At 36.5% G+C, this 21,485-nt stretch overlaps 1 protein-coding gene across 4 annotated transcripts in view; it reads right to left on the bottom strand.

The window, feature by feature from the left end:
* Positions 1 to 21,485, bottom strand: part of SETD2 (SET domain containing 2, histone lysine methyltransferase) — a 112,067-nt gene that overhangs the window by 65,676 nt on the left and 24,906 nt on the right. For all 4 annotated transcript variants that reach the window (XR_004425414.1, XR_004425415.1, XM_033131533.1 and 1 more), the window contains exons 2-7: positions 15,170 to 15,185; positions 9,782 to 14,148; positions 7,164 to 7,295; positions 5,444 to 5,572; positions 2,109 to 2,232; positions 1,085 to 1,162 (exon numbers count right to left, since the gene is read on the bottom strand). Coding sequence is in view for 2 of the 4 variants with exons in the window: in XM_033131533.1 (XP_032987424.1) it covers positions 1,085 to 1,162; positions 2,109 to 2,232; positions 5,444 to 5,572; positions 7,164 to 7,295; positions 9,782 to 14,148; positions 15,170 to 15,185 (4,846 nt within the window). In the remaining 2 variants the exon portion in view is untranslated. The remainder of the gene's footprint in view (positions 1 to 1,084; positions 1,163 to 2,108; positions 2,233 to 5,443; positions 5,573 to 7,163; positions 7,296 to 9,781; positions 14,149 to 15,169; positions 15,186 to 21,485) is intronic.

Genomic DNA, 21,485 nt, shown 5'->3' with positions numbered 1-21,485 from the left:
AAACCATCTGAACATGCTACTGATGAAAAAACCCAGACTTAAAAAGATGAAGGGACACTGTCCTGTTGGAGTCTCACAGCTAGACATGTGGCCACCAGCTGCAGGCAAAACTAGAACCAGAACTTAGGTTTAATGATTGCAGACTGGTTTCTCCTATTCGTTATATGGCTCAGCTCTTAGAAACAGCCAAATCTAAGATCTTATTAGCTCACAGATCAAAAGACAAAAAATATCCAGGCGTCAAAAGCACTATTTCAATATGACAGGGAATCACTGATACATATGTTTGTAGGGAGTGGGTCCTTAGCTTTCTTAACCTAAAAAAGAACCGAAGTTCTATAGTATACATTTTTGTAAAACTCTAATCTCAAAACATAAATGAGAGGGTACTCCAAATGTCCTATCACATTTGGTAAATGGATTTATCAAGTGTCGACTACATGCCAAGCCCAGGGACGTAAAGCAAATCAAGCCCCAAAGCCTGGCCTTGCTGAGGAGAAGCAGTGTACCCAGGTGCGCACCACAAATAACCCCCCTCATCTATAGCCATTAGGCCCCTTATTATGGCATTAAACGGTAAATTTGGCACTGGATAGGAGGTGATAAAAATCTGAATAGCACATACTGGACTTCACCAAAATTAAAATTTACTTTTGTATTTGGGCACCTTTGAAATAATATCTAAAATTTATGGCAAAGAGAGGTCACAATGAAATGCAATGGGTGTTTCCTGGATTGGATCCTAGACCAGAAAAATGACAGATGGCAAAATATGAATAAGGTCTTTAGATTAGCTAATAGTTAACAGTATTTCCTGGACTGGGTAATTGTGTTAAGGTTACGTAAGATATGAAAATTTGGGGAAACGAGGAGAAGGATGGTATACAGGAACTCTGTACTACTATATTTCCACACACATTTTAAAAATCTAAACTTATTTCAAAATCAAAACTTTAATAGAGTAGAAAAAAATGATTAAAATGATTTAAAAATAAAAGCCATGGGTACCTTTGATATAGATCTAAAGTGGCCGATACAGCAATCTTGAACAAATATTCCAAACTCTAAATCTACCTCAACTTACTTTTTGAGTCTCACAGTTTGGTTCACAGCTGTGATTCATGAAACGAGAGCAATTTCCTTTCTGAGTGGCATCTATTATCTAGGGAAAAGGATAATTTAAGAGTTAAAAATGAGAATTTAAAATATATTTACATTTGGCAAAGGAGAGGAATTAGGCAAATTAAAAATCCCATCCCAGACATCTGTTCCCTTTAGGGAACTCTTTCATACTTTATACATCAAAGTGATGACCGCTTCCTCTGGATGATCTGCTAACTATAAACATTTTTACCTAAAGGCAAAATTATCTCTGACTCTATCACTATCTTTCTCATTTACTTTTAGATATTTCTTATATCCTACTACATTCCAACTGCACTTCACGTGTATATAACTTTATTTTAAAGTGCATGCTATATATCAAAGGAGTAACTCTCAAACCTGAGTGTGTATCAGAATCCCCTGGAGAGCTTGTTACAACCCCTGCTGGGCCCACTCCCAGAGTTAGATTCTGCAGGGCCTGGGGTCCATCTCTATAATTTGCATTTCCAGACTGAATGTAGAGACAGATCTGAGAATCTAGTTAAATTCTAGTCAGCCAGATATTAAAGAGATTTACGAAAATGTAAAACAATGGCACTCCTCTTTAAAAGAAATTTTTAAAAATAATTTTCATAAAAGCATGCTATTTGGGTCAATATATAATGGGCTTATTACTACTTTTAAGTGGTTTAATAATAAATATTTAATTTCTCAGCCTTAATTTTTAATGATATTGACAAATATAGTCCACATAAACAAAAGCTCTATCGGCCATCAATAATTTTTAAAAGTTGTTAACATGAAGCAGGAATGTTTACATTTACATACATAGTATATATGTAAGTACCTCTCTCTCCCATATGTTTTGTAAACAAAAACAAACTAAATACACTGTTCTACCCCTCATTTTTTGTCCTTTATTTGAGATCAGTCCATATCAATGACCCTTTCAAACTCAACAACTTCCAGATCTGTTTCAAAGCAAACACATTCATGCTGCTCACCTCATCATTCTTCAGGGCCATGAAATAGTAGTGAATGTTTTTGTTTCGTGCATATTCCTTTACCCGGGCTTTAAACTCTTTATGATCAAGTACCTCTCCACAATATTCCAGGACAAAGGTGTTGCTGGCAAAACAAAAAGAAAACAATAGCACTTCCTACCTAGGAGCACTTTCCTACATGGAAAACACATACATCCAAGGAAAACTGATGAACTTCAAGAAATACTGCAAAGTGGATAAATTTGGTATTATTAATACATAAGACATAATTAAAATGTAAAGTACCTAGCATCTAGTCGAGGTTAATTTTCTCCTTCCTAATACTTTCCAAAGAAGCTGTTATAATTTATACATAGTATCAAGATGCATATCCTTGCCCTAACTAGATATTAAAACAAACCTGCAAGTCTGGTTTACATTATCATGAAAGAAGTGATTCAGAGCTGAGAAACAACTCTGAAGAAATCAGGAGGCACTAAAAAATTAGAGTCTTTATGTTCTAGGAAACAAGAAGGCAGCTTAAACAAATCTAGCAGCCTTTCTACTACATTTACTCTCAAAGGTCTCTAACGATGTCAAAGGTGAGATATGCCTTTTTCTGGTTGCATTCTCTGTGAGTTTTCTCTAGCATTTATCAACAATTATTATGAATCTCTCTCTTTGGCTTCTTTGAGTTACTATCCACCCTTGATTGTTCTTTTCTTGGTTATTTCCCTATTTTTTTCTCTATTGAAGATATCACCGTGTTTCCCTGAAAATAAGACCTAGTCGGACAATCAGCTCTAATGCGTCTTTTGGAGCAAAACTTAAGACCCGGTCTTATCTGACTATATAATATAATACATAACATAACATAAGACCGGGTATAATAAATATTATATAATATACAATACAATACTGGGTCTTATATTAATTTTTGCTCCAAAAGACGCATTAGAGCTGACTGTCCGTCCGGCTAGGTCTTATTTTCGAGGAAACACAGTAAATTCTCATTCTCCTCCCGTCCCTTTATTCTATAAAAGCTCATTCTCATCAATGACTTCGTATGTTAACCTCCATGTAGACAAATGCTTCATTATGCGTTCGTCCCAAGTTCTGACCTAAAATGTCCTACTTGGAAGTCTTGCCTTATCCCTTCAAAATAAATATGCCCTAACTCTAACCAGAGATTATTTTAATGTAAAATATGTTAATCATTTGTATTTGTTTATAACATATTGATATAATCAATGCACTTATTAAAAAAGGAATAACTAGCCAATTGAAAAAAATTAAACCCTCTTAGTTGAGAAAATAAAGCAGCTAAAAACAAATGAGAAAACAATAATGTAAAAGGCAAAATACAAAAATAGAGAAATTTATAATGGGTATACATGTATTTGTGCAGTAGTCCATCACAAACACATTTAGGTCTCAATAGTCAAAATCTATTATTCATAAATAATCCTGAAAAAGTCAAATTGCTATCTTTATAAACAATGCTTAAATTTTCTAACTTCAGAAGTTAGAAAGAAAATGATCACAAAATTTGAGCTCCTATAATTAATGTTGGACTCTTCACTTCCAGGATTAGTTCCCTCCTTTGAGAAAAGAAAAAAATGACACATCACAGGATAGCCATGTAGATTAAATGTGATGATAATGACTACAAAACACACCTTACGCAGGATCTAGAACCTTGTTAAGTAAAAAATATGTCCATTTCCTCCCTTACAAAAACTAAATTCTCCTCTCTGACCTTGCTCATTTGAAGCTCACTGAAGCCCTGGGACATGGGTATTATGGCCGTTTGACAGAAAAGATGGAAGTTAGAGAAGTTAGGTGATCTGCACAAGGTCACAAAGCTCAAGGTATAGCTTGGGATTCAAATATCACCTGAATGACTGCTTGCCCCATTATATTATAAAGACACTTTTTTTCTATTACACCAAAATATTCAATTCCGATGACACTGCTCTCATATCACCTCTTCATTTGGAAAAAGTTCTTAAATACCATAATCTGACCGACCACTAAGTCACTCAGAGTAGAGACTTCACACCAGCAGGAAGTCTGAAGGATACACCAGTGCCCATGGACCTAACAGTCTGGGCTTGATGAAGCAGCAGAGAAGAGTGTCAAAGTCTTCAGTACCTTAGGAAATGTAGGAAGAATCACCAGATCCTTCAGCTGCCTAACCTACAAAAAACTCAATGAGGGCAATGTAAAAGCATATCATGCAGTCCTTAAAACTGGCTAGAGGGGTAGCCAGTTAGCTCAGTTGGTTGGAGCATGGTGCTAGTAACACCAAGGTTGCCAGTTCGATTCCTGCATGGGCCACTGTGAGCTGCGCCCTCCTTAAAAAACATAAAAAACTGGCTAGATAAATTAATTAGAGATTCGTAGAAAAGCTGTATGTCTCAATTAAAAACAACCTGGGGGAAAAAAAGGCCACCAAACTGCCTGGCATGCAGTGAATGACTAAAGCCCCTGAAGGTAGAAGAAATAATTCTTATGATTCTTAGTTAATCTTTATTTAGTCTGAAATTGCTCCTGGTTTAATGCTGAACTCCTTAAAGTCTATTAGAGAAAACAGTGCTCCACTATGGCAGGCAGAAGGGTGGAAAGGGGCAGAAACTCTCACTATCACTGTAAAGCTATAGGGCTATAGCTATAGAAGGTCATGTCTGCAACTCCCTTTAAAATTCATCAAAAAATTAAAGAGATGGGCAGATGAAGAATACACAATAAAGCAATCATAAACACATGTAATCTGTATTTTAAAATTATTTTAAGTTAAATAACTTTGAAAGAAACAGACACCCAACTTTCATAAGAATACTTTAATAGGTGATATATGAGAAAATTGTGTTTAAAGGAAATACTGAATACGGCAGAAAATAAAGTGAACCTTTCATTGCATTACATATAAAAAAGTTACATGAGTTAGGTGGAGGGCAACATTTATTCATTCAACAAATGTTTACTAGGTGTCTATCAAGTATGCATTAATTCTTTACCTATATATCCTCAGATACTCTCTTCTACTCTGATCCCAACTTAATTTTATATAAACTAATAGATTCTGTCCCAACTCCTTTTTATAGTTTCATGGGGACTTTGAGGGTCTACAGCAAACACTCAGTAACAAAATGTTGTTCTTATATAGACAGAAAAGTTTTTTTGATTTCCTAAAAGTAGAATTTTTTTTTTTTTTACAAACTAGCTACCAAGTGGTCAGTCAGTACAATAATCATTAAATTTCAGTGTAAAAAACAAATTATTTTCCTACAAAGTATCTAATCAACTTCAGTTAACACAAAAATGAAGTGAAAGGTGATTAAAACATAACTTACGAAGGAAGGTCTTTGGCAGCTCTCAAGCCCCAGCCTTTCTTTTCTGTGAGTATGACTTCTACATCTGCATGCTGTTTTCTCTGAAACCGTCTATTGGAACAATAATCCCCATTTGGACACCGGGAAGAACTGACATGAAAAATTGAGAAAATTAATTCTTCAAAGCAGCAAAAGAACTAAAAATATGGTTGCTAGAATGTGTTATGTAACTACGTAGTACATCCATATCTTTATGGCATAATCAGTATGTGTGTGGTAAACCTCCTTATGAGCCTTCCTCAATCATTCTTTCCATTATGAAGAGATTCCTTTAAAAAATGGGGGATTCACTTCAGAGTGAGACAGTGAAGGAAAGCTTTCAGGAGGGAGCAGGATTAAAGCAGAATTTCTAATGACACATAGGATATGTATAGGTAAGGAAAATGAGATACAACAGCAAGTGCCTGTCTGTGTGCAGAAACAGGAAACAAGGCCTACTTGAGGAAATGGGAATAAAACTGCTAAGGATAACTGATAAGAAAGGTGGGCTGCTGGAAGATGGGAAAGCAGGCTGTTGATATACTATAACGGGCTCTGAAAACCAGGCTAAATTTGAACCTAATTCTGAGAACTACTAAAAGTTTGAGTGTGGGAATAATATAAAGAAAGAAATTCTGTATTTTATATCTGTTTAGCAAGGCTGGCAAGAAAAGCCAGAAGACTGCAGAGACTAGGGCAACAATACCAAATTAGGGTAACAGTGCTAACTCTTACATGTACTGTCATCTCTACTTTTAGTTTAGGTACAGGAATACCAAAAATGCTTTCTTTTTTATTTTTTGAGATATATGTTTTATTTTTATAACACTGTTACATGAGCAAAACCAAAATCTGAGCTTTTAAAGAAAACACTTCATTAACACTAAAAATAAGATACCTACACTATAAATGACCTAAATATTCTTTCCATGTTAAAAATAAGGGCACAATTTTTAATTCAGATTAGTATAAAAATTTATCACACAATTTTTAATGTAAAGATGTTTACTGTTTGTAAGAAAAATATGGAAGCAAATGTCTATCAATAGAAGATTAATACTGAAGGGTTAACTATGAATAGAATATGTAATACAGCCAAGGGATTTAGGTAAGCCTGTATGTGTAGCTCTGAATGGACCTCCACAACATATTTAAGTGTGTGGGGAGCGAGAGGAGGAATGAGAAGAAACAAACTTCAAAAAAGTACATATAGTAAGATTTCATTTCTATACATAAAAAGAGGAAATATTTACCTATGTTGGTATAGGTATAAAAACTATCTGGAAAGACTAAAAATAGAGGGATTGAGGTTTGGGAAAGGAAGACATTTTATTTTATCCATTTTTGAAATGTTAGGGTTTTATCTCATTTTACAGCAAAAGCTTAAAAAGCACCCACACTTACCTCCCAGGACACCAACATTACAAGAAACAAAAGTAGATTGGATAAAAATTAATATTACTGTGTTAGCATTTTAGGGTTACTTTACAGAGTATTTACAATGTGTACTATAATATAATGCACAATGCAAGGGAAATTTGTCTCCTTATAAACACTATTATACATCAGAGATTTTACTGCTTATAAATACTCAACAATAGGTAGATGAAAGGTTAAGTTTTATTCCTCATTAATTCTTTTTAATATTTTGAGAGATTTAATAGAACGGTTGAACAAAAGCAAAGCATTCACATTCACTTACCATTCAATCATGAGGAGACGATTAAGACAATCTTCCCCACATGCTATTTCACCTTGAGCTCTTTCATCTTTAGAAAGAGGTGTACACTCACACTGCATTCGCTTAATATCCCGATGGGATTTATTCTTCTTTCTATTGGGTAAAATTTTATAAAAACTGATTAAATAAATCTCCTGGCAATGATACAACATATACAATCAAATATGTGCTAAATCTCATTAGTTTCACATTTAATAATTATGATTAAGTCAATCATTCAAAAGAAAGGAAACATCTAATCACTAGAAGTTGTGAGACTGAAAACACTAAAAATTGTGTTGCAAAACACATGAAAGAGGCAACCTTAGCTTTGGCAAACGGGAGAATGGGGTAAATTCAAGCCGCATTTTGTATTCAGCCCTTATATCCTACTACGGGGTCAGCTAAGCCTAGAATTTTGAGCAATTTCAAGTGTTAATAATCATATCTGGCTCAGAAGAAAAATAGGAAAACTCTTGAGTATCAAATAGTGACCCAGCTGATTTAATTAAAGTTAAGTTTAAGAATCAGTTTTCATGGATGAACAAATAGTAGGGATACAAGGCTGAAGAAGAAAAGGAATCCCCCCCCAAAAAAATTAATAATTTTTTTATTAAGTTTAATTCAATTATATCTTTTAGAGAATCCTGCAATAACACATTTGCACAGATCTTGTTTAAAAGAAAACGGAAAATTTTTAAAAAAAGAATGAAGTACAATTACAGGATAATCAGGTAAAGGTTTCAGAGGGCTAAACTTTCTCAAAGCAGACAAACTGATATGGGGAGGAGAGAGAAACGGTTCAAAATTGACTGGGTTCATAAAAACCTATACCAGACTTTGCAAAGCAAAAGTGAAAATGGGACTATTACTGACCTTTTTCTTGAACTCTATTTTTGGACCCTTGTCAAAAAGAAAAAATAATCAAGGATGGTCAAATAAGATCTCCTTTTTAAAACAAGGGAATTATGACTTACTCTTCAACTCTCAGATAGTAAACAGCACAGCTGCTCTCTCTTAAAACTCCTTAATCTGCTTTTGTCTTCAACATATGTTCGGTTACAGTACTAGTTTATATTATAAAGTATCTACAGAGTGTCATGATAGTTTCAACTAACTTTGAGTAACAAAAATAATTCATCTGTATCAATTAAAGATATAATTCATTAATGAGTGTATGAATATGCTTAGCCTGAAGATGACTAAACAAAATATCTACTTACAAGTACTTAAAGAGCTATAATTTCGAAGAATCAGCAGTAGCTTTATTTTGTATTGCTCCAGAAGGTCAGATTAGGACTAATGGGCACAGATTTTTTTTCAGGTAAAAGTCTATTTTCATTAGACGTAAGAAAAAAAATTTTCTTTCACTCTGTTACATACTATTTTACAGTAATTTGTCTTCTTGGTGTCTCCTACATGCCCAGCATATAACAATAGGCACTTAAAAATGCTGAATATGTACAAATACTTCCGACTCCAAAAAGGCCCACCAACCAAATCTATATGCAGTCTTATATGTATCTGAATCTCATTGGCGAATAAAACCCAGGGGGTTGGGTTGCTTAATTTCATGTCTATTCTTTTACAAAGACCCTGTTAAGTTGTATCATTCTACTCATACAATTCCTAAAGGGTACTACCTGTTTAATATTTTGAATTTAAACCTAATTTACAAATAGATGTAAATGAATGTGACTGTAGGAAGCTCTCTACATCATAAAGAAAAAAGGTTATTTTTAAATAGGAAAAACTTCTGATGGGACTTAACTTTAAAATGAAGTCTTTTATCTTATCCACAGTGGAAAATTTCATTAAAATTTTTTTTGAATACTTAAAGGGGATGGCTAAGTTGATTCTGAACTAGAGAAGAAATTTCCAAAAGGAGGAAGTAGGTAGTTAGAAGACTACTAGTTAGGAGATTTTTAAAAAGGCATATTCAACGTACACTTATATTGGGAAAATGAGAAGATTATCGAGGAGAGTTCAAAGAAAGCAGACTGAGAAGCGCTGCTGCAGAGGAATTAGTTTTCATGACTCCTAGTCTCACACCTTGTTTCATGTTGGGAATTTGTGGTAAACCATTTTACCATTTATTTCTAAAACATCTGTTATGCTATTGCCAAATTTAATCCATTAGCAATAGACTAAAAAAACCTGACAAAAGAAAACCATGTTCAAGTCTAATTCCAGCTTTATAAAATACCTTAAGATACTTCCTTCTGAACATTTTTGAAAAGGAAAAAAATCCAACAATGTTTTTTTCTTCTCTAAAAGCAGACTAACTTTGCTGGGGTTTTGTTTCATTTTCTGTCACAGTTTCACATGTAAAAGGAATTTAAGAAAAACTGGGCTGGCTGATGTTATACTTTTAGCACCAAAGAGATAATGAGACAAAAAGAATTAGGCATCCCTTTCTTGGTAAAAATAAAATTGGGGGAGGGATTTTGTGCCATCAAATCCAAATAGGTAAGTACACTTTTTAGATTTTTCAATTTATATTTTATTACACAATTTCATACAATTAAGCTCATATATTCTGAAAGCCAATTTTTAAAAAAGAGGTTAAAATTTGTCAGATAATTATTAATCAGGCTTACCTTTCTGTTAAATAAACATTTTCTTCAATCAGATCAAAGTAACAAGGCATCTTCCCTTGCTTGGCATATTCCTTCCATCGCTGTGGGTCCCTGAAGTCCTCCATGACACATGAAGGCCCAACCAGCGCTGAGCCTGGGGCCACTGCGGTCTCCCCCTGCTCTATCTCCACTCTAACTTTCTTTCTGTCCTGAAGCTCACCATCACTTTCAGAATCACTCTCCAATTCCTGCCTCCTTTTTTTAGGAGGCCCTCTATCTTTCATATCACTTTTTTCTAAGTTTTTTGAAAGATCTTTCTTTTCATTCACAGCTAAAGAGTCCTTAATAGAATTGCTGCTTATTTCAGGTGCTTGCACTGACCCCTTGTCCTTCTGAAGGGATAGGAAAAATTTATTGGACTGGCTTGAAAAGTGAGGTCCCCCACGCTGATCCCAATTCTCTTCCTCTTCACGGTCATCTGTTAAGGAATCTGGCACCTGCCCTTGAATTCGATCATACACAACCCCCGTGCCAGGAGGTCTGCCTGCTGATCTTGGATCCCAGTAGCCGTTGCCTTGCCAGTAATTACGTGTCCCACCATACTGGTCTGCACTTTGGTGATACTTGTGTCCACCACAGGCTCCATAGCTGCTGTCAGGCTGCTGATAGGTGGTAGTAGGCTTCTCTTGCTGAGGGAAGTCCCACCCTAGGTTTCTGAGCTCTTCCGATGAATGGAAGCCATCCACTCGGGAGATCTCGTAAGAGGAAGAAAAATTCAGCTCCGTTCTTCCCAGTCTACTATCTGGCCTATTAGGGAAAGTGGTCTGTTGCCGACACTTACTTGGGACATCTTCAAAATCATCAGAATAAACCGGCAACTCTTCTTGCTGCCTAGAAGCTATTTTGGCTTCCACTGTTTCCTCAGAATTTGAATGACCTAGAGGGTCACATCTCACATCAGTGTGACTTGTACTGTCAACCCCATCACTCTGAGGATGAGAAATTTCAGGCATGTGCTTATCAATTTGTTTTCTGCAAGGCTGTGTAAAAGAAACTTCTGGATTCTTCTCTGTTCCTTTATGAAGGAAGAACTTCTCAGTCTGAGGACAGGCTTTACTTGCTATGCTCTCAAATTTTTCCTCATATGAATGTCTCCTCGACTCCAATCTCTCATCTTCCCAATGGTCAGAATAGTGTCTGTAACTTTGACTGCTCCGAGAAGAACAGGGACTTGTTTCTTCCATGGGCAAAGTAGAATTCTTTGGCACAACCACGACTGACTGAAGACGGTTTCTTGGCATACTGCTATCATCAGAATCTGTATCTTCTGAATCACTTTCATCACTTGAACTTTCAGAGGAACCAGAATAATCTTCATGAACAGTAGACACAATCTCTGAGGCATGACCACTACTGTCACATTTTAAGGTGTATGTTACACAGTCACTGTCTTCCATGGTTAAATTCAAATCGCAAGAAGAAAATACAACTTCTGAATCATCAGAGGTATGTTCATGCACTCTTCCTCCTTCTTCATCAAAAGAGAGTTCTGGTCTTCCTCTTTTATCGGGCAATATGGAATTCCCTTCTTCTTGAGCCTCATGCACACATTTCCCAGGTAACCCATTATTATGCCGGTTTTCCCAGGAAGCAAATCCTGTCCCTGAATCAGGTAGGCCACTACCTACTTCTACTATTATTTCTTTTTCTGCATGCTTCAAAAACTCTGTGCTTTTACTCTTCAGCATAGCATCCAAAACTGGAGATGTGTTCTCTCCACATTGTAAGAGAGTTAAACTGTCCACTTTTATTCCTGGTGGAAGACTCTGAAGAGATGAAGCAATGTCTGAACTCCCTATTGGTTGATATAAATCATCAAAATGATTAACAGGAGCTGAACTAGAGCTACCAACACTCTGCTTATATTCTTCACATGCAAATTTCGAGTGCTGATCTGTCAGATTACTGTTATCACATATAACTGTTTTTGATTTCAAATGCACATTCATAAAGCTATTTGAAGAAATCTTCATAACTGAAGGCTCAATATCTTCAGCTTCGGAATGACACAAAGAAGGGTTGTTGTCATTTGAAGTACAGTAGACACCTGAATCTTTGGTTTTACAGCAAGAAACCCTCAAATCAACCGGTTCTTTAACTACTGTTTTGGAATAATCTATAGCCATGACTGGAGAAGACATGAGTTTTTCTTGAGGTGGTGACATTGGAGGTTCTGTTTCTCTAAATGGGCTTTCTGACTTACTATGTTGCATGCAAGTATCATCCAAATCTGTTTCTTTACATCTACTAATATTCTGAAATCCGTTTGATGAAAGCAGACATGCTTTGACCAATGGGGATACCTCCGATCCAGTCACACTATCATCAGAAGACATCAAAACAGTGTCAGTTTTAGAAGTGCAAAATGTTACCAAATCAGATTCTGCCCCCGGAGACCCATTTATATTTAATTCTATGGGACAGTAACTTCTTAATTGATCATTCTTCACTTTAGATAAAGAGTCTAATTCCTTAACACTATCATGGCTATCATGTCCTATAAATTCAGACTTAAAAATAGGCGATTCTTCTAGCTTTCTAAAAGTAGGTGAATCATTTAATTGATTTGATGGAGATGGAGACCCAGTCTTTTTTCTTTCAGTAATTTTACTAATCATTCTTACTTCGCTACCTCTTGAACAAGGAGTCTGTAAACTAAAAGAATGAGACTGTTTGATTTCCTCATTTAATTCTGTACAACAGAAAGAATTTTTAAATTTATCAGACTTGGGTATAGATTTTGAAGGAGTAGATTTATAACGGGAAGCACTGTTTTCATGCTTGGAATATGATGACCCCCGTCGGAATCCCAGTTCATTAGGGGGAGAACAACATCTTTTCACTGTTTCATTTTCTGAAGTCCTTTTGGATTCTCTTTCTAGTTTTAAAGAATGTTTTCCTCTTTTCTCCATCTCTAAGTAAGAGGACTCAGTTTTGCAGTCCCGATCAGATTTAGAATAGGACGATGATGTCCTTACGTCTCTGTAAGAGGAGGAATGAGATGAGGTGCGCCTTGAGTATGTCTTCTTATACTCATCTTCTGAGTCAGAACTCTCTCGTGCCCTGTTATCTGTATATGGCCGAGAATAGCGTGTCCTCTCTCGATAAGGGGAACTCCTATGGTAGCGACGATCAGAGTCGTAATAATGGGATCGTTCTGACCGGGAATAGGATAAGCTAGTTCTAGAGCCTCTGTCAGACCTAGAACGAGATCTGCTTCGCCTTCGCTCTCTCTCTGATCTACATCGAGAGGATATATATCGAGTATCTCTTTCAAGTTTTGAGTAGCTAAAATATTTATCATCTCTTTCTGTTTTAGATCGTGAAGATTTCCCTAAATCCTCACTTTTTAAAGGCGCTAAGCTCTTTTTTGAATCTCTTTCCTTTTCAACACTTGCTGAAAATTTTAAATCATGTGATCTTTGACTTGAGGAAGTCCGTACAGAATCTTCATCAGATTCTGAGCCAAGAAAGGTGCCTTCTGACTGGGAGGATTTCTTCTTAGAACCTGTTTTTTTAGAGCTCAGACTACTCTTAGAACTATCTGGAATTTCTTCTTCCTTCCCAATATGGGAATCTTCTTTTTGTGAGGGAATATCTGCTTGCTCATTTGAATTTTGAATGATGTGTTCTTCGGAACTGTCCGATACAGTGTCCTGCTTAGTGTCCACTTCTGAAGATTCTGGTACAATTGTAACCGATGGTTCCTTTAGGGATCTAACTGCTGCATCGACTGGTGCTGTCACCAGAACTGTTATTGGTGTGTGTGGCAAGGCCACTGGCTCTGTTACTGGTGCTGGTGGTGAGGATGTTGCGGCTTGGGGAGGTGGAGGTGGGGGAGGTGGAGATGAGGGTGGTGAGTCTACAGTTGTTGATTCTGCCATGACTGCTGGTGAGGTTACTATGGGAGGAGGAGGAGATGTCACTGCTGGGGTAGTAGTCAGCAGAGGCCTGGATGTTACATGAAGAAGATGTTTCTTAAAATGAATTTTGCCCAATTCTACCCTTGATTTTGGTGGGGAAGACTCTTCTGTAACAGATAAGGTATCTCCAACGTCCATTTTAATTTTAGAGGTCAAGTCTACTTGAAGAGGTACAGATGGGGAATTTGGAGTATCATTTTGCTTGTCATTGCCAAGTGCAGTCAGAAACCTGTTCTGCAAAGTTTTCTTTGTAAAGCTGAAGCTGAATGACACCTTCTGTCGTCCCTGTTCCTCCAAATTAACTTTTGTCTTGGTGCCTTTGGGCAAAAACCGACTAGAAGCAACAACACCTTTGAACATTGGTCCTTTGATGAAACCTGTTTTCTGCACATTTTCACTCTTTGCCTATAAATGAACAAAACAAGCAGTTACTACTATAATCAAGTTACTTTCAAATGGCATCATAGTTTAAAATGCCAGGGAAATGAAAGGTCCTTTTTAATGACAAACAGTATACATTTCACTAGCCTACATGAGCATTTTTTAAAACTCTTTATTTATGAAATTTTTCAAACATACACCAAAATTTGGAGAATAGTACAGTAAACCCCTAAGTACCCACGCGAGTTTTAACAACCTATGTCTCCCATCTCACTCATTTTACAGATGAGGTAACCAAATGCAGCCTTTCTGCCTTCCAGGAAATTACTTTGCCCTGGCACTTTGCCACTGTCTCTGCTTGGGCCCCACACACTCGGGCCATGCTGAATTATAGTCTAATCCTGCTCTATGGATGACAACTACAAAGCGTAATCTAAGAAGAAGACGTCTCCCTCCATTAACTTGCCAAACCACCAAAGGAAGTGGTAGGCTTTAGAAGTTAAATGCAGATAACCTAGGGTATAGACCAGAACATCAGGAAAATCCATGGCAACAAATTCAAGCCTAAATTAAAGATGGTACACTTGCCAACATTTTTCTAATTGATGTTCTTTAATCAACTCTGGCTATTTAAGTGAATAGTTTTCCCTCCAACATGGTAAAAATCTGAAATCAGTTTTCAAAATTATACAGTAACCATTCAAATGGAAAAGTAAATATTTTCATATGCATTATCATAAAGCAATGGTATTCAAATACTTTTAAGAAACAGATTGCACTTTTCAAATTAAATTTTACATGGAAGCTCAATATATAAGAAACTGTCTCCAGAGCTGCCAGCTTCCTTTACCTTGCCTAAAGCTCTGGAAGCACCAAAGTTTAAAAACAATTTTCTTGATATACATAACTCATCCCTCACTGGAATGAGTTACTGTACATCCAAAACTAAACAAAAACTAGTACACTTCATTTCTAATTCAACATAACTAAATGTTAAATGTTTTGAACCCCGTAATCACTGAACAACTAATTAAATTACACTTACCTCATTTTCTTCTTCTCTATTGCCATCCAGCCAAGAAAGTATGCAAAAGAATAAAAAAAGAAAGAAATCATAAATGCTTAAAATCAACCGAGATGAAAGTTGTTTTTTATTAAAACGTACAATACCTACAACCTATAGGTTTATGCTATACGGTCTGTCCATTCCTTCACAGCCTTTTACCTTAAGTTAGCAAACACATTGAAGATGGTATCATACACTGTGCTAGGTGCTGGAGATAAAAGGTGAATTAAGCTGCGTCCCCTGCCCTTAAGAAACTTACAGTTTCCTATAAATACAAAATATAATTTTGTTACAAAAGTAACTCCAACATAATGGAGTAAAATACAAGGATAGAACTATGCACAGTGCAAAAGTAAAGAGTAAAATAAGTAACTCAGCTTAGCGGAAGGATTTAGCGGAAGGATAGGAATGCCAAGAATGCTTCCTAAAAGAATAGATACGTTTTTGAAGAATATATTTGTAGGGAGACTGGCAAAGGCACAAAGATTAACACATAGAACTACGTGTGCAAGGAAACTATGAAGAGTACAATACTACCCGAGTATAAAGTGTAAGGCAGAAAAAAGCCAACAACTAAGTGAAGTAGAAGGCAGGGCCAGGTTCAAAGGCCAGGTTTCTCCTAAAGAGGAACATTTTATCTCACGGATTAGTGGTTTTCAATCTCTTTTGGTATACATTCAACAGTTCCTTTGCTGCATGCAAGGTATGTACTCTGCTCCACACGACAGCATGTCTCCCTCTGAGCTCCCAGTTATATTCTAACCACAATGACTCAGGAATCCAAAGCCAAAAGTCTGGTGTGCAGAGTGCCAAGGCCCACTGGAGCAAGGGAAGCTACAAAAGGGCTTCAGGCTACGACAGCCACATTTATATTTTAAGCAGGTCACCCTTTAGGCTATGTGGCAAGACCGGAGTACAATAATCTGTTTTACATGCCCCTTAAAAGAAGTGTACAAAACCCCTTTCCCCAAATGTAGGCCTGACTCCACCATAATTCAGTCCATTCACCAGCGTCCGTCTATGGTCGCCATATAAAACCAAGTAACGAAGGGGAAAACACAGCTGACAATACCTGGACGGGACCTAACGCAGTGTCAAGGTCAAACATGGTTTTTCTGCTCCAAAACCACTCAACATTTCACAGATGTGATCTTAGAACAACTGCATTTCAGCGATTCTATGATGTACATTTTCCTCGCATGCAACACCCCCGCAGGATGCATCCACTATCAATAACATCACAGCCTAATTGGCAGTTTTTTCCTTTCTTAGTGACGGATAAAATAATTGTGTCTTACAACCTATGGCATACCAGATTTGAAGTTAGTACCATGCAAACTTTTTTTAAGGAGGGCGCAGCTCACAGTGGCCCGTGTGGGGATTGAACCGGCAACCTTGGTGTTATCAGCACCACACTCTAACCAACTGAGCTACGAGGCCACCTCTCTTCTTGTTTTTTCAAGAACAGAAAAGGTACCCGGAAGTCCAAGGATTTGGAATGTCAGTCATATCTGTACTCCTCTCTCGGTGGACATCTAAGAGCATTCATGCTTCTCTGCATGGTATCAGTACATACGTACGAAATGCTGGAAATACTGAGGTGCCGAAATCCTTTCCCTCAGCAGTACTACTCAGCAGTACTACTTCGGACAAGCAAATGAAAATCCTGACAAACTATGACTAAAGTCATCGTATGGTCAAAGAGCTGAAGAAACATTATAAATGTGGAATTTGGGGGTGGGGAGGAATAATGGTCCATTTCTGAAATCAGAGAACTGCTTGACAGACATGGCAAGACATATCCCAAACTTGATAATAAAATAAATGCTTATAATAAAAAGAATATAAGCACACATAGAAAATTTGGAGGAAAACATCAAATTTTTCTCATCATAAAAGCATTTCATGCTAATGGAGAAAAATCAAATTACAAACAAGCAAAAGGGAAAGTCTCCAATCCAAACCATCCAAAGACAACTGCTTTTAACACCTCAGTCTATAGAGCCTTCTAAAACTTCTTTGTGTAGTGGGGAGGGGGAGGGGCTTAAACAGAGATCTGTTTTTCTTTTTAAGCATAGTAATCAAAGCATACAAGCCATTCTGTATCTTGCTTCCCTCCCTCATCATAAATAGAGCAGGTGAGCAAACAAGGTGTTTAGATCACAGAAAAAGTATGGAATCACAAGAGACTGAGGGAACGGTCTTGAGAGAAAGTGATACAGATGAATGAAGACATAGTTAAGTTTCAAAATATATCAATAACAAGTATATCCCTTTGGCCTCTATTTCCTTCTGACATCATTACTTGAAAGTTGGGGGAGGAGACAGGGTAAAAGACTTGAAGGAAATTCAACTGTGAGAAACAAAAATGAAAGCAGACTATAATCTTCAATGTTGCTGCCCAAAGTTGGACATTATTAATTTATAATAGAGCTCATCAGCACACTAATTCTACTTCTGCTGGCAGCATTAAGCTATCTCAAAGCAACCAGAGGAAACAACTGGTGAGTTATTCCAGCAAGTTGGGTGGGACAAAAAGGGTAGAAGACAAAGGGTTAAGCAAACTGAAGGCATTCCCAAGAAAGTTGAAGTGACTTGACCTAGACATCCATAGTGCAGGTAGGAGGGGCAAGATATCAGCAGCCTCAAGGAATAGATTTGGTGGAAACTAGAAGAAACAGAAGTAGAAGAAGGGTAAGGTGAAAGAATTAGAGATTATGACCTGAACAATATTTGAGAGTTGGGGTACATTTCCAAGAGACGACAGCACCCAGATGTGGCCATGGGAGTAGACTTGTAGCAATAAGGAGACAAGACCTTTTTGAAGAAATTAATGAAATTATGCGGTCACAATTAATAGCAAAAATCAGCCACAACTGTTTTTAACAAAGGAACACCTGCTTTGGTAAATAACATAATGTCAAGAGCTAAGAATAGGGTTTTTGAAGGAAGGTGGATGGAAGCCAGAGATGGAAGTACTGAGCCCTTGTTCCCCCGCCATAAAAAGTAAGGAGGCATGCAAAAACAGGCATTTCATTCTCTACTATGAGATCGTGCTAGAATGGCCTTATTTCTTCTTTTGAAAAGTTACTACAGAAGAAAAATCAGACGAATACTGTAGCAAATTATCTGTCAAAAACATACAGTATGCAGATCTGCAGCTTGCTGAAGAACTACATTTAAAGAATGTTGATTAATCCACCTCAACACAAAGACAAATCATTATTAGGTCACAGCACATGTGGAAAAGACTTACGAGTTTTAGTCATAGCAAGCTCAAAGAACCAAAGAATGACATGATTATTAAAATCAACCAACCAATCTCTCAGGCTAGGACACAAGAAGTCAAGTTTTCAAAGGAAGGCCTGGTGTGAGAGAGATTTAGCCATATGAAGAATATACATAAATTGTTATGAACAAGTTAGTAAGGGAACCTATTCTGGACACCATGTCACACAAGATATAGTTACAGTTAAATGGAAGTATTTTTGGTTACTTTGGAAAAAAGACAACTTACACAGGACCATAGTGATTTATTTCAAAATATCACAAAACTCACAAGATATTCTTATTTTACACAATTCCAAAAGTTGCACCCGTGACCAACAGAAGTACAGAATGACAGATTTTAGTCCATTTTAAGGCAGAACATTTTAAATTATTTATTTGAAAAAGTAACACCCTGGGGAATTTTTATAATACAATTCAAATTAGATCTCTCTCTCTCTCCCCACTGGCAACTATAGTTATGCTTTGTATATCATTCCAAAAAGTGTGTGCATATATGAGCATACACATCTCTTTTTAAGGAGGAAACACAACTTTCTGCACCTTGTTTTTTCCTCCATTTAGATCCTTGACTATCAATCATTACATATCAACATCTATAGACGTAGCTTCAGCTGTAATTCTACCAGCAAACAGCTTTTCACGTGTGTAAGTTATTGGTATTTTCTTCTTTCTGGGAAGTGCTTGTTGAGGTCCTTCGCCAGCAGATTATCTGCTGAGTTGCTGGCCTTTCTTACTGACTATAAAAACAAGATGTGAGGCATGTGCAACTGGAATGAGTCACGTACAGGGCACTGAGGTTTCCTTGCCTGTCATCAGAAATGTTTAGAGGGATCTGGATGAGAACTTACCTAAGATGAATGGAATTCCTGTCTTAGACATAAAACTGAAAGTAAGGCCCTAGGTCTCATTCAAGGCCTTTGGTTCATTGACATCCTGAACCCCAAATCAGAAACAGCACTTTACTTTATCTTGATTTTAATAGGTAAAGATTTTAAGATTCACTCCTACCTAATCTTTAAAAAATTTCTTACTAAAACTCAAATACTCCTCAAATATTAGAGTCAGTGTTTCTCACATTGGAGTGATGTATGGATCTCTTTTAGAAGGGGGAAAAATAGACATCTAAGAATAGATCCCAATTTAAGAACACTGACTTAAAAAACTAAAATTAGGTGGCCGGATGGCTCAGTTGGTTAGAGCACGAGCTCTCAACAACAAGGTTGCCGGTTCAATTCCTACATGGGATGGTGGGCAACTAGGATTAAAAATGACGACTGGACTTGGAGCTGAGCTGCACCCTCCACAACTAAATTGAAAACAACGTGGAGCTGATGGGCCCTGGAAAAACACACTGTTCCCCAATATTCCCCAATAAAAACAAATTAAATTAAAAAAAACTAAAATTAGTCTATTAAAATTTATTTTACTTGAAAATTACCACTGAAAAGTAATAGTACTTTTCAAGTGAAATAAATTTTAAAACGTAAAACTGGTCAAAATAATTTTTAAGGTCTGTGGATTAGAAAATAGTGTTGTATCAATGTTAATTTCTTGAAATATTGATCATTGTACAGTGACTATATAAGAGAAAATGTCCTTGTTTTGGGGAAATACACATTGTAGGATATAGGGTAAAAAGGAAAGTCTGCAACTTTCAGAAAAAAATAATATGTGTGTATATATTTATATTTGTATATATAAAATGTATATGTGTATATACATATTATACATGCATATTTATATATAAAGAAAATGATAAGTGGTAAAACGTTCACATTTGGGGAATCTGGGCAAAGGATACATAAGAAATCTCTGTATTATTTTTGAAACCATTCTGTAAGCCTGAAATTATTTCAAAATTAAAAATTATTTTTTCAACTTAAGATAATCAGATATGAAAAACTTTTATATCTCCTCATAGAATCCCCAACTCTTAAGAATTTGTTTTTCTTTTTTTTTAAAGAATACTATGTGGACTCTTGGGAGATCCTACAGTCTTAGCTGGAGAAACTACCCCATATCTTTCTAAACTCATACTCATTGATGAGAATATGCTACATAAAAACTAGACCCTATAGAATATGAAATTGTAGAGGTAGGGTATTGTGAAGAGACAAAAATACAGAGATAATACAGGAGAACTGGCTGATAACAAAAGGAAGGAAGCCACTTATGACAAACTGAAAACTATTTCATAACACTGCCTGTAACATATCTAAGCCCAGAGGTACACTCAAGTAGTATTCTGAGCACTCTGAAAGAAAGGTGGCTGGCTGTACGTCCCAGCTCCAAGTAAGAGTCATGGAGAAATACTGGCAGGGAAACCTTTCTAATGTACCAAGTTATTATCTCCACCATAAAGAAATAGAATTTCACAGCTCTAGCCACTCCCCTTTTTCCCCTTCCTTTTCCATTTTAGGTTTCTAAATCTTTGACCTCCTTCCAAACAAAAGTACAAATGAAAACATCTGTGTCGTGGGGAAAAAAAAGTTGGAATGAATGCAATGAAATCATTTGACATTTACCCATTTAAGCACTTATAGTGTCACACATTTAAGACTTAAATTAAAATGCCTCAGATCTTCAAGGATATGGAAAAGTGCATCAGAAAGAAAGAACTTTTATCACAAAGGATATTATCTACCTAATTCACTGCTTGGCCTATGGTCATACACATTTGCAAATCTTTGCTAAAAAGAATTAATCCGTCTGCATGCCAAAGTTTTGGTAGGGAATAAGTGGCCTAGCTAATTACCATGAGTTAGTTGGACTTATGGCAAATGTGGACACTGTATCAGACATATCTTTCAGTAGCACACAACCACAGATGTATTGCCCAATGACTTAGAGTCCACACTTGTTAACTATAAGTATCAGAACTCTTATCAATCACAAGGCTATTTGTTCAACAATTATTTAAGGATCTACCCCTCTGAAAGCAGTGTTAACTCTATAAAGGTGAGATGTCAAGTTTACCCACCAGGAATTTCATATTGTATTTGAA

This window comes from Rhinolophus ferrumequinum, chromosome 17 (assembly GCF_004115265.2).
Source record: "Rhinolophus ferrumequinum isolate MPI-CBG mRhiFer1 chromosome 17, mRhiFer1_v1.p, whole genome shotgun sequence".
Taxonomy (NCBI): domain Eukaryota; kingdom Metazoa; phylum Chordata; class Mammalia; order Chiroptera; family Rhinolophidae; genus Rhinolophus; species Rhinolophus ferrumequinum.
The sequence above is the reverse complement of the archived record's forward strand: the minus strand, read 5'-3'. Positions and strand labels throughout refer to the sequence as shown.